The 14,153-nt window shown below is 46.3% G+C and overlaps 1 protein-coding gene across 1 annotated transcript; it reads right to left on the bottom strand.

Annotated features, from left to right (window-relative positions):
* Positions 1-9,244: 9,244 nt before the first annotated feature.
* On the bottom strand, positions 9,245-13,527 carry LOC142817588 (uncharacterized). Its single transcript, XM_075894639.1, has 4 exons — positions 13,519-13,527; positions 12,123-12,131; positions 11,096-11,341; positions 9,245-9,958 (listed from the first exon to the last, which is right to left on the bottom strand). Exons 1-4 carry the CDS (start codon positions 13,525-13,527, stop codon positions 9,668-9,670), a joined length of 555 nt encoding a protein of 184 aa, XP_075750754.1. The 3' UTR covers positions 9,245-9,667.
* Between the last annotated feature and the right edge of the window lie 626 nt (positions 13,528-14,153).

The raw sequence follows: 14,153 nt of genomic DNA, 5'->3' as shown, positions 1-14,153 counted from the left end.
TTGTTTCAACCCCTGGAAGGTATTTAGTTCCAATGGCAAGTTCAACAAAGCAGAAAAAGCTCGATTGCACACCCAGCTGACCATAGAACATAATCGTACTATGGAATGCAGACCATGCAGCAGCTGCTCAACAAGCGGTTCATGACGTCACGGCTAGTGAGTGCGCCAGTGTTGCCCAGCTCTCAAGCCGCTCACTCGTTGATAAAAATGTTCGACTAAATATGAACTGCGCGACCGAATTCACTAAAATTTCGCCAACTTGCCTGTGAACGCACAAGAATCAACCCACACAACACAGATTATGTTTGAAACTAGGGTGTCATGACCTTTTTAAGGAGCTTCAACATTCCAAGAACTAAACGAATGGCGAATACCTACTACATACATCGAGGAAACACAACCCACGGCTTAGGAACCTACGCCCCTAAAGGTCTATCCCCCACCGGTGGTTACAGACGGGTATGTGCCACCGGTGGTTACGAGAGAGAGAGAGAGAGATAAGTTTATTTACAGAAAGGCAGAGAGGCCGGCCTGAGCGATAGCTTGCTCTAGCCTGCTACTCTACACTGGGGAAAGGGAAAGGAGAAAAGAAAGATTAATGGATGACGATGGTAAGATAGAGAGGTGAGTATGTAGTGTTCTTTCTAGCTGAGACACATTTTATAGCCGCGCATATGGTCCAGTTGTTTCCAAAAAGGTTATAATTGCGCTTGTGACCGCAGTTGCACTCTTTATGCAATAACGGGACGCACGGTTGACGCTATAAGGAGCTTCACCCCTAAAAGAAAGACGTGGCATAGTAAGTCGAATGGCTTCATGCTTTCGTTGAACACAGTTATGAAGTAGCCAAATTGCCTTCAATATTTAGGGGAGAATTAGGGGAGAAGATCCTTAAGATTGAGGCTTGTCCGTTATCACGTCATAGCTATAGCCGCTATAGTACTCGAACACCCACTAGATGGCTCTGCGGTGCTCGCTTTACGCTCCATCATCATGCGTGGGGGTGGTGCAAGCATTCATCGTCTGAACCGTCTCCACTCCTGACGAAAGTTATGGCGCGAGGACAGAGCGACGACAAAGAGACAAAAAGGGCACGAAGGACAAGAGCGCTCGTGTCCTTCTTGTCTGTTTGTCGTCGTTCTGTTCTCGCGCTATAATTATCGTAATGTCATACCAACTAACCCAAGCGGCCACACTTCCACCCCTGAGGTGGTGTGGGCAAGGCATGGTGCAGCCAAGCATTGAAACTACAAGGTAGCACTTGAAGGGAGCATCAGCGCCACCACCTCATGGTGGTGGCGCTGATGCTCCCTTCAAGTGCTACCTTGTAGTTTCGGCCACAGCAGCAAGATTTGCGACCGCTTTTGGATCGATAACAATTAGACCACCATCTCCAGCATCAAAACGAGAAATCCTGCGCCAGCACTACACTGTAAACCAAATTACACCCATATAGGTGTAATATTGCTACCTGTAGGCTGCCACAAACCATAGTGCGAATGCGCGTGTGCGCCCGACGAGGAAGATGAGGCTCGCTGGCTGCTCGAGCTCGGAGCCAGACTGGCCAGTGCTGCAACCGCTCTTGCAAATATATTTTTCGAATATATTCGCAATACTTTGTCTCGTTACTCACGTAACATATTTGGTGGAGGTGGAACGATCCCCGTCCTCACCACGCAGCTCCGCAGTGGCCGCATCCTCCAGCTTTCCGCCATGGCTTCCAGTGACAACGCGTCCGCTTCATCATCTGCGGCTTCTCCGACAACCTTTGTCGCCGTCCAAACACCACGTGATCCCGGGACATTTTCTGCGCAACCTGGCCTCGACGTCGACAAATGGCTTCGCCTTTATGAACGGGTCAGTCAAACTCACCGTTGGGACCCTACCATGATGCTCGCTAATGTTCTCTTCTACTTGGACGGAACCCCGCGTGTCTGGTACGAGACAAATGAGTCCGAACTCACCAGCTGGGACACGTTCAAGGAGAAGCTACGTGACATCTTTGGGGACCCGACCGGTCGCCACGCAGCTGCACGACAGGAGCTGGCTACCCGTGTCCAGTCGCCAACTGAATCGTATGTGTCATACATCCAAGAAGTTCTCGCTCTTTGCCGAAAAGTGGACGAGGCGATGTCTGAGGCTGAAAAGGTTGGACACGTTTTGAAGGGGATCGCGGACGACGCCTTCAATTTGCTGGTGTACACTAACGTCTCGACCATCGACCGTGTAATTCAAGAATGCCGCCGTTTCGAAACAGCAAAAAGCCGTCGGGTGCGCCCTCCTTTTTCTCGGTTGCCAAACACGGCGGCTACGTCCACCTGCTCCGATTCTACCGTCACACCGCCCTTTGAGCAGAGTGTAACGCGTATCGTTCGACGGGAACTTGAAGCAGCAAGTCCAGCGCCGCTTCAGCCCACTTCTTTCGAACATACGATACCGACAACCCCCGCGATCTCCGTTATTCAGGCGGTCGTACGACAAGAATTCGCCAACCGCGGGTTCCCTGATGCTTGCCCCATCTCTTGCCCCTCCTCCAGACCAATTCCCACTAATGCACCTCGACGTGACCCATTTGTTGCTCCACGATCTCGCAACCCGGCGGAATGGCGAACTCCTGACGACAAACCGATCTGCTTCCGGTGCCACCGCGTTGGACATGTCTCCCGCTACTGCCGTGCCTCCTGGACGCCGCCACATAGGAGCCAGTTTTTCGCACCTTATAGCCCATATGAAGATCTTCGCCGGTATTCGTCCAGCCGTACCGCCCCTGCTTTCGACACGTCTAACAGCCGCCTTCCTGCTCGTTCTCCGTCCCCTCAACGCCGTCGTTCCCCGTCGCCCCAGCCACGCCGCCATCACTCGCCGCCTAACTTTTCATCGTATCCGACGGAAAACTAGACAGTGCAGCCCCTGGAGGTAGTGCTGCATCATCCCTGTCTGAACCAAACCCTCCATTGACGCTTCATACGAACAAAAATCTTGTCGATGTACACGTGGACGGTATTTCTCTGTCGGCACTAGTCGATACTGGCGCTCATGTGTCCATAATCAGCGTTCATCTTTGTCGCCGCTTAAGAAAAGTACTCACGCCCCCTGCTACCGAAGCTGTACGTGTGGCCGATGGCGGCACTGTTCCTGTCATTGGCATGTGTACGGCTCGCATACGCATCGCCGACCGTTACATCCCTGTTCTATTCACGGTGCTCCAGAACTGTCCTCATGACCTCATCTTAGGGATGGACTTCCTGTCGACCCATTCTGCTCTCATCGACTGTTCCGCTGGTACTCTTTGCTTAGACCTTCCTCTTCAGCCGGATATTCACCCTGAACCTCAACACGGCCTTTCTGCCACAGACTTCCTCCGCTTACCGCCTAAAGCCCTCACATTCACCGAATTTGCCACGACCTCACCCGTATTGGATGGGAATTACATCGTCACGCCGATTCCTGATGTCCTACTGGCACGTGACGTCACCGTCCCTCACTGCATCGTAACTGTAGCCTCCAACCGGACCCGTCTACCCGTCATAAATTTCGGCTTCACAAAGCAAGTCCTCCCTGAAGGCATCCTAATTGCCACGTTGCGGTCCTTAGCCGATGATCACGTCACCACTTTCGCAGCCGACGCATGCCCCAATTTTCCTTGTCGCCCACTCGATGCCACATGCCTCGACATGTCAATACGTCCCATGATCGACCCTGACCTTCCCCCAGCGCAATCAGCCGCTCTCGCACGCCTTCTAGCTTCCTACCGTGACATCTTCGACCTTGACGACCGCCCACTCGGCCAAACTTCTCTTGTAAAGCACCGCATCAACACCGGTGATGCTGCTCCCATTCACCGTCGACCGTATCGCGTGTCCGCGTCGGAGCGCCAGATTATTCAAGCTGAAGTGAATAAGATGTTAACTAAAGGCATTATTGAGCCCTCATCAAGCCCATGGGCGTCACCCGTCGTCCTGGTTAAAAAGAAGGACAACACATGGCGTTTTTGCATCGATTACCGGCATCTAAATCGAATCACCAAAAAGGACGTGTATCCTTTACCACGTATTGATGACGCCCTCGATTGTCTCCACGGCGCACGCTACTTTTCATCCATCGACCTTCGTTCTGGTTATTGGCAGATTGCCGTAGACGAGAAAGACCAAGAAAAGACCGCCTTCATCACTCCAGATGGCCTATACCAATTCAAGGTTATGCCCTTCGGTCTATGCAATGCCCCCGCCACGTTCGAACGTATGATGGACTCTCTGCTACACGGGTTCAAATGGTCAACATGCCTGTGTTACCTAGACGACGTCCTCGTATTTGCACCTACGTTTGAGACCCACCTTGAGCGTCTGTCGGCCATTCTCGACGTCTTCCGCAAAGCTGGCCTCCAGTTGAACTCCTCGAAGTGTCACTTCGGCCGCCGACAGATTACCGTGCTGGGCCACCTTGTCGATGCTTCTGGTGTGAGACCGGACCCTGAGAAAATTCGTGCCGTCACGAGTTTCCCAGTACCCCAATCCGCCAAAGATGTCCGGAGCTTTGTGGGACTTTGCTCCTACTTTAGGCGGTTCGTGAAAGATTTTGCGGCAATCGCCCAACCACTTACCGATCTTTTGAAGAAAGGCGTTCCATTTTCGTGGGGGTCCACTCAAGCTGCCGCCTTCTCTCACCTCATAACACTTTTGACGACGCCCCCTATCCTCGCCCACTTTGACCCATCTGCCCGAACTGAGGTCCGAACTGATGCCAGTGGTCACGGTATCGGAGCCGTTCTCGCCCAATGCCAACAGGGACACGACCGCGTTATCGCGTATGCTAGCCGCCTCCTTACACCTGCAGAGCGTAACTATTCGATCACGGAGCGAGAATGCCTTGCTCTTGTCTGGGCGGTCTCAAAATTCCGTCCATATTTATATGGCACTCACTTTTCCGTCGTCACCGACCACCACGCGCTCTGCTGGCTTTCATCCTTAAGAGATCCTACAGGTCGACTTGGTCGCTGGGCTCTGCGACTGCAAGAATACACCTTTTCTGTGATATACAAGTCTGGACGCCTGCACCAGGACGCCGATTGCCTTTCTCGCTATCCAGTTGACCCATCGGCCACCATACCTGACAACGACGCCTGCGTGTGCTCCGTTTCTCAACTGAACCACATAGCCGACGAGCAACGCCGTGATGCAGCCCTACGAGCTATCATTGAGCGCCTCGACTCCTCCCCATCGAACCGATCCTATCGCTCGTTCGTACTCCAGAATGGCACATTATACCGGCATAACTTCCATCCAGACGGCCCATCTCTGCTGCTTGCCATACCCAAACACCTCCGCTTGGCTGTACTCCACGAACTTCATGACGTTCCTACTGCCGGTCACCTGGGTGTGTCCCGCACATACGACCGGATTCGCCGTCGCTTCTATTGGCCAGGTCTGGCACGGTCCGTCAGAAGATACGTCGCGGCGTGTGAGGAATGTCAGCGCCGCAAAACACCATCGACGCTTCCGGCTGGGCGCCTTCAACCACTCGATATTTCTACGGAACCTTTCTTTCGCGTCGGCTTGGACTTACTCGGCCCTTTTCCTCTGTCTTCTGCTGGCAACAGGTGGATAGCTGTGGCCACAGACTACGCCACACGCTACGCAATCACACGCGCCCTTCCAACAAGTTGCGCCACTGACGTCGCCGATTTTCTTCTACACGACGTGATCTTGCAACATGGTGCTCCACGCCAGCTGCTCACGGACCGAGGCCGCACATTTCTATCGAAAGTCATAGCGGACATCCTACGCTCTTGTGCAACACGCCACAAGCTCACTACGTCGTACCATCCGCAAACAAATGGCCTCACAGAACGCCTGAACCGAACCCTAACTGACATGCTTGCAAAGTACGTTTCCTCAGATCACTCTGACTGGGACATCGCTTTACCATACGTGACATTTGCCTACAATTCTTCGCGCCACGACACGGCTGGTTACTCCCCTTTTTTCTTGCTGTTCGGCCGCGAACCCACATTACCCCTCGATACGACGATTCCGTTACCAGCAGCTCCAACTTCACAATATGCTCTGGACGCCATCAGCCGGGCCGCCCACGCACGCGAAACCGCTCGTGCTCGCCTTCTGACCTCCCAAGCAAACCAACGGCGTCGGTACGACCAACGACACCGCGATGTGCACTTTTCGCCCGGTTCGTTGGTTCTGCTGTGGTCTCCGACCAGGCACGTTGGCCTGTCTGACAAGCTGCTCTCTCGGTACACAGGGCCCTACAGAGTGCTTCGTGAGGTGACTCCCGTCACTTATGAAATCACTCCTGCTGCCCCGCCGTCTTCATCCACCCCTAGGGCCACCGACATCGTACACGTCGCACGCCTGAAGCAGTACCACTCGCCCAATGATCTTGACATCTAGATGCGCCGAGACGGCGCCTTTGCCGACGGGGGTTATGCTACCTGTAGGCTGCCACAAACCATAGTGCGAATGCGCGTGTGCGCCCGACGAGGAAGATGAGGCTCGCTGGCTGCTCGAGCTCGGAGCCAGACTGGCCAGTGCTGCAACCGCTCTTGCAAATATATTTTTCGAATATATTCGCAATACTTTGTCTCGTTACTCACGTAACAATATAGTGTCTATAACTCACACCCCAACACCCCGCGATATGGGTGTTGGGCACAGGACTACACCTATACAATAGGTGTATTTCCGAAATTTCACACATGGGTGTGTTAGGTGTAATAGCAAAATTACACCCAAATAACGAAAAAGGTGCAAGGGTATAACATTAGAATTACACCTAAATGACAAAAAAGGTGTAGGGGTGTAACATTACGATTACACCTAAATGACAAAAAAAGGTGTAGGGGCGTAACATTAGAATTACACCTAAATGACAAAAAAGGTGTGGGGGTGTAACATTAGAATCACACCCAAAGGACAAAAAAGGTGTGTGGGTGTAATACCAAGATTACACCCAAATGAAAAAAAGGTGCAGGGGTGTAACATTGGGACTACACCTAAATACCAAAAAAGGTGTGGGGGTGTAACATTAGCATTACACCTAAATTACAAAAAAGGTGCAGGGGCGTTATATTAAAATTACACCTAAACCACGAAAAGGGTGTGGGGTGTCATATTAAGATTACACCTAAAACGTTGAATAGGGTGAGGGGGTGTTTATGCACAATTATGCCCCGACACCCTTGCAAAAAGGTCCATACTTAGACCCCTTTCTAGTAGCCTTCCATGGAAACACTGAAAGGTTACTTTTTAGCTGGACTTTTCAAGTGCACACATCTTATCATAGTGGCTCCTGTGACAGTGGCAAAATCGTGGCCCTATAGTGCTGCTTTTATGGTGCATATGAAGCACGGCATATATGACCCTCACAATATAGTGTAATCAAAGTGGAATACAAATACATCTCTCAAATGTGTTGTCAAAAAATAAAGAGCACAATGTTCACACAGTTATCCGATGGTACAAACATGAAGTTAAGCTTTATTAAACAATGAACTTGTGAAAGCTTTATAGACAAGTTTTAGGTTTATTGAAAGACTTTTTTCAAGCATGAAGAGCAGCGCTGCATATGCTGCCAAACGAGACATTGCACAGAGGTCATGGAGCCCAAACAAACAAGGTGTGTGTGTCACAGTATGAACCAAAGGTGTTACTTGCACTCATAATGAGTGATTCATTTCAATGTGCTTCAATGCAACATACCCACACTGTATAGTAAAGCATAAAAAGAACACTACTGCAGTGCAGCATGCATTATTTTCCCAATATTTTGATTAATGGACATGTTGAACTATATTGCGATCTCCTATGTCTGGATCTCTTATTGTTTACAAAATTAAGCAAATTGGGTCATGCTGGGCACCACAAAATGCTTGTAATAAACCCTTGCCAACAACATATTTTACTGATTCATATACAGCATATTTCACTGAACTAATTGAACACATTTTAGCAGCTCATGACTGAGACATTGTTTTCTTCGAATATAACTTAGCACGAACAGTTCAAAGTAACACTTAATATCACAAAGAACTATCACATGAACTTTATAATATAAAGTGAACTGAATAACGACCATATCTACCCAACTACTGTTGTAAAATAGATAGTTGGTATGAAAGCAAACTTTATGAGCAATAGTCGCATTTAGGAATACAAAAAAAGCACAGGAATCTATCTAAACTATAAGGCTTGTAATTTAACAGCTGCGTTCGTAACTACATGTAGATAGGCGTTTTGCAACAAAGCAGAAGCACCGACTGTAAATACAAGCAAGATGATGCTGTGGAACTTGCCAACCCCCCTTGAGTTCACCTATACAAAATAAACTATGCCGTATTCAGTAAACAGGCATATTTAAATCAATGTGGGCTGTCACAGTGATGTATCTTTGCATTCATATTTAGATGATTCCTGACTATAAACAAGACAAAACATAAATAGTTTGTAATATGTAGAAATGTGGCAAGACTACAAAAATATTCTTAATGTCAAGAACATAGCACTATCAGCAAAAATAAAATTGCAAACGATAAGACCAGAGCAAAACATTACACAAATGAAAGAAATACTCAGTACCTCGCGTAGTTGTGTTTACCGTATTTACTCGATTGTAATGCAACTATGACTAAGCAAAAAGTGACTTCTCTCTAAGATCACGAAGAAAAAATAGTTATTTCGGTATTTGTTCTCAGACTAGAGGGTCAAATTTAAAGGGACACTAAAGGCAACTATTAAGTCACCGCAGATTGTTGAAATAGAAGTCCAGAAACCTTGTAGTGTTACTTTTGTGCCAAGGAAAGGTTTATTTTGAAATAAAATCACGCTTTCGTTGGCTACATCGGGTTAGTGCACTTCAAATCACCCGCCTTACAAAAACGAACCGACTCGCGTCACTGATGCCGTGCACAACATTGCCCGGCTTTACTGCGCGATCGCCGACGTTAGTAGACAGAACGAAAGCAGCGAGAGTTACGGCAGCACCAACAGCCATTGATCAATTTCCTACCATTGGCTCCGAGATTGCAGAGGTGTTTTGGTTCAACTGCATCTTGCTAGATGGCATGATCTGTCTAGTGTAACAACGCAAAAATTGAATTTTTGAACCAGTCGAGCCATTTCCATATTAACGTCTGGTGGTTCTTTTTTTTATGAACCAAATAAGCAGCATTTTATTGCCTCCCTTGATACATGGAAGGTTCTTTATTTAGTGCAGCTAGATCGATTACTAGTGATTAATTTTAGGTGGTTCGTCCGACGTTATAGGTATCATTTTGAGAATGTCCTGCTGCTGCACATGTATTCTTTGCATTTACTTTAATTTCTCAGTAAATAGGGCACTGCTGTTGATAATATTGTCATTTTAGATGCCATAAACTGAGATTCCACTCTGACCTGAATTGTTATTTGACTTTAGCGTTCCCTAAGTAGCAAAAATGTTGAAAAAATGCATGTTACATTTGAGTAAATATGGTAACAAAAAGACATTATTAAAAACAAAATGTACAATGAGCAGTTTCCAAGTGGGGAAAAATTGTGGAAAGCCCACTTTGAAAACACAAAAAATGACTAGAAAACATTAAATTATTTAAAAAAAAACAAAATAAAAGAAAAAAAAACATGTCATTAAACAAGAAATGTACAGTCATTGCATACATTTAAGTCAAAAATGCTGCCTTGTGTCTGGCAATAAAACGGCGCGTCACACAACTGGGTTTGGTAACTTCCACATTCAAAAAAAGGTGCTCAAAAACACACAGAAGGTTTGCTGCGCCTTTTGGGTAAGTTGCATCGAAAATCCAAAATGCAGCCATGACAGCAGCCATTCCTTGTTTGGCATCCAGCACTCTAAAAAGCCGTGTCTGCTCCACATGAAGGAACAAATGATCCGCCTCCTCAGCGTTAACCCCAATGAACACAATGCATGGGGTGAGTGGCACTTCAGCATCCTGCGTACAAGACATAAGCCATCAATATAAATTGTCAAAATGATGATGTTCTGACTACCAAAATGAATATCATATTACTAAGCAAGCTACTGTAGGAATCTGTTGATTATTTGGACATAGGCTTTATCTTAGCCTTCACCAGAATGTGACCACCATGGGTGCTAAGCCATGGTGGTCACCTATTCAAACAAAGCAGCAACATAAATTGATACTGACCAGCTTTCTAGCAGTGAGCAAATAGTCAAAGCAAGCTTTTCAAAATAAATTACTACAATTAATCGGCTACTATCTTGCAGGATGCGGCCCCCTCTATATTGTATATCTAGGGAACATATCAAACAAACACACCGTGTCATATTTACCAGCAGCAATGATCACTGCATGAAAAATACTACTAACACTTAAAGCATGTTGGAAAAAAGACCTCCTGTTGATGAAAATATGGCAAAGGCACAAAGCTTTCATGGGTAAAGCATATCACAAGGCAGCCTTATATTAGTATAGTGAAGTGCTCTTTAAGGTATTTTTGCTCAACAATAAAGTCTATACATAATTTACAATGAAAGAATTAGTTATAGCATTGGCAGTATTTCACATCTACATGGTCAAAGTTCATACACGAGCAAAATCTTAAGACAAAAGGTACAAAGTATCATTAAAGGCACACATGCGAAGTTCCCAATCACAGAAATCGCACAACTACACTGCCCTGGCTGTCCTTTCTTTATGTTAGGTTCGAGTTATGCTGGTTGGCAGCAGATTTTATGAAAGCTTGGAAGTTTCCTTTTCCACGGAGAAAACAACTAAGCTAGAGAGAGTGAAACAAAAGAAACTAAATGATCTTAAAGATAATATTCCCAAGTATATGTTAAATACCTAGCTATCACTTATATAGAGCAGTGAAGTGTTGTACATGACTATCAAGGAAAGCAACATCAAGGAATTATATGGCTGCTACAAAAATACTTAATCAATGTGAAACACTCCTCTTTTATGTTTTCTTTTTATTTTCTAGTGTTTTAAATCAGCACTTGTTATCCGGTGCATGTTACACAACAGCTATAATGAAAATACTGGAACATGTTTGAAATAAGTGACCCATCAGTAGCCTGAACAGAATCTAAAAATAGCAATTACCAAGGGCACGAAAAGCTGTGTCACTGCATCAGGCTGTTTCAGAACCTTTCCCAGAAGACCACACACCCGTACAGCTTGGATATCTGTAATACATGTACATAAAACACATCTCTTAATCAGCAGGTCAATGGTACACAGTGCATAATAGGCTCCAAGCAACAAGCATTTGTCAGCTGCAATTTCACTTTTAATATAATAATGAATACAAATGGATGAGCAGAACAGTAAACCATGTAATACGTACAGCTTTATTTAAAACCACAAAATTTCTTTTCTTCATTCACATTCAATACACCGCCCACTTTTCCAATGTTTCAGTGCGACTCAACGACTTTATGTAACAATAGTACATGCTTGAGCAGTTCCATTTATCTCCATTCTTGTTCATGCAGTGCAGCCTTTTCTTTCCCCAGGTATCTTCTGTACTCTTTCGTGTTGCAACCTTTTCTGTTCTTCAAAAGCAGTTCTTCATTCTTCAGTTTTAAGGGTGCTCTGTTTCTTTAAAGACTTTCTATTCTTGTGCTCCAACGGTCCACTCTCAGGAAGTATTGGTGTTTGACTGTATTTCAGCCGAATGTGCACTGTTCTGATGAAGTTGGGTGGGACTCCTTAGTTTCATTAGCACTAATGAACTATTTATCAATGTTGTTAAAGGCACTTCGAGGCAACAGGAAACTTGTAGAGAAATGGCTGTGCCTCATTTTTTTATATATGACCCCCTGGCTCTCTTGAAGCTCTGCTGGCTCCAGGCTGTCTTCAAGCAGCGGTGTTTTTGCCACTTCACTCGAAAGGCACTGATGTTGGAGAGAAGCCCTATTTGTTTTGTGCACCAGTATTTTTTTCTTGTTTTTTTGCACTTCATTTTCTTAATGCGTGTTTTACTGCACAGTGGTTCTCACCATCAGAGTTTCTTTTTGTCTTGACAGATTTTCATGAATACATTTCTTTGCAGTAGTAAAACATTTTTCCTTAGACCCTCTAGTGCAAAAAACTAAACGTAATCTTGTTTTCCCAACTGTCCACTGACAAGCACGACCTGCAAAGACAAAAAAACACAAATGAGTATAGACATATTTCTAGCTTAGTAAATATCACAGAATACACATAGTATATTACAGTTACCACTGCATAGTACTTCTAAAACATCAGCAGTATAAGTGATCAAAATGTCAACTTATCAAGCTCATCATTTTTCCGACCGTGAGATAGCCCTGAAGAGACACAATGGCAAACAATAATTGTCAAAGAATAGATAATAATCAATGAGCGCATGTAGTAAATTTTTCATCAAAGTCTTTTGTTAGCCCCTATAAAACAAACTGAGAAACGGAAACAGCATAGTCAGCTGCAGCATGAGGTCTTATTTTTTAGAGACGAGGGGCGAGTACCGTCCTTAACAGAAATTTTAATGACACCTACCCTACACCACAAAGGCATGAAAACCCACATAAGGTAAATGAAATGAGTACCTCACTAGTACACCTCTAATATACATTTCTTCATAACTTGGCAAACACAGAAACAAATCAGATGGACTAGTGCATAATGAAAATGCTGCAAGGATGCTGCTAAGAACAAGTAAACAAGCAAAAGTATGTATAAAGATTTCCAGCAGCACATTTTGAACTAGCTTGCGACAAATTATAGTCAATGATATAGCAAATTAGCACTCTTATTCTGTGGAACAAAACTCCCCAAAAGAGAAAAAACACGTCCTTTGCTGCCTAGCATAGGCATGCTAGGCAGCAAAGGACTCGCACTTCTCAGAGATTATGACCAGAGCCTTAATTCCCAAAAGAAGTAGACTTCATGTACATAATTAAAAATTGATGGAGGCAGTAACTCATTTGAAGAGAAACTATTGCCATATAAGACCGCGGAGCCCACCAGGACCGCGGAGCCCATCAGCCCACCACTGATAATGCGGCCGTAATGTCCATGGGGAGCAAAGTTTTCACACCTTGGTTACTCCATCCCGATTTCCTCACACTAAATTGTAACATCTCAACATAGATTGTGCTGACGATTTTTTTCTCCATCATTCTCTTCATTTTTCAAAATGTTGGTAAAGAACATATCTGCCAAAAAACAGGGCCAGCGCCACGTGGGGGGGGGGAGGGGTGTACCGGAAGGCTGGAACCCTTCCCCAAATTTTCGCTTGCTATGCCACCCCCACCCCCCCAACCCCAACAGCGCGGACATATGGCGAATTCCATTGAGATAACAGGAGGAGAGAACGGGGCAGTGAAGAGTGGGGGGCGGAGCACTGAGAGCAGGGAAACTCAATCTGCCACTGGAATGCGTTGCGCTCCCGAGGGCAGATGAAGGGGGTGATTAGTGGGGAGAGTGATCTAAACTTTCCAAGCCCTGGAATAATCTCTGTGGGGTAGCAGCAAAATACGCGCGAAATCGGTCAGACATACGCTCCTCATTATCCTAATACCTAGTATCTTTGTGCAACGGCGCATTCGGCAGACGTCCAGCTGTCATCGTAGCCATCCGTACAAAACAGCGGTGTCAAACTACACGTGGTTGCTGCCATTGCCGCCGCACTCGCCGGCAGAAGAAAAATTCGGAGACTGTGACGTTCAAGGGCCACATGACTCGTCGTGCTGCGCCTACTCTGCTTTTGAGCCAAAAGCACTACAAACTGCTCCTGGCTGCTCTCGGCGCAGCAAAAGCACTCCCTCTCTCTACCAATCAATGACAGTGCTACTGCACCTGTTCGACCACTGGAACACGTCAGCTCTGAAGAGAGCACTTTCAGCCTTCTTTTGAGGTCCCGAATAACGCCTCCAGTGGAGATCGCCACAATTGAAACTGGGGGCCTCCGAAGTTGTCGGTAGAAAGTCTCGGGGGCCAGGAATTTTTCGCAATAATTTGCAAACGGCGCCACCCAGTGACCACCAAAAATTATTGGCGCGCGTGACGTGACAACACCGCCGCTGCGCATGCACATGAATGCATAATGAGATTAACTCACTTGTCCTGGGTATACCCCCCTCCTGTGAAAACATACTGGTGCCGGCCCTGCCAACAAACGGGTCTTGAGAAGCAT

This window comes from Rhipicephalus microplus, chromosome 5 (genome assembly GCF_043290135.1).
Source record: "Rhipicephalus microplus isolate Deutch F79 chromosome 5, USDA_Rmic, whole genome shotgun sequence".
Taxonomy (NCBI): Eukaryota; Metazoa; Arthropoda; class Arachnida; order Ixodida; family Ixodidae; genus Rhipicephalus; species Rhipicephalus microplus.
This window is presented reverse-complemented; position numbering and strand designations above follow the sequence as displayed.

Coding starts and splice junctions, on each gene's coding strand:
- LOC142817588 (XM_075894639.1), bottom strand. Junction 9,959..11,095: donor CACAGCTTTTCGTGCCCTTG/GTAATTGCTATT, acceptor TCTTGTACGCAG/GATGCTGAAGTGCCACTCAC.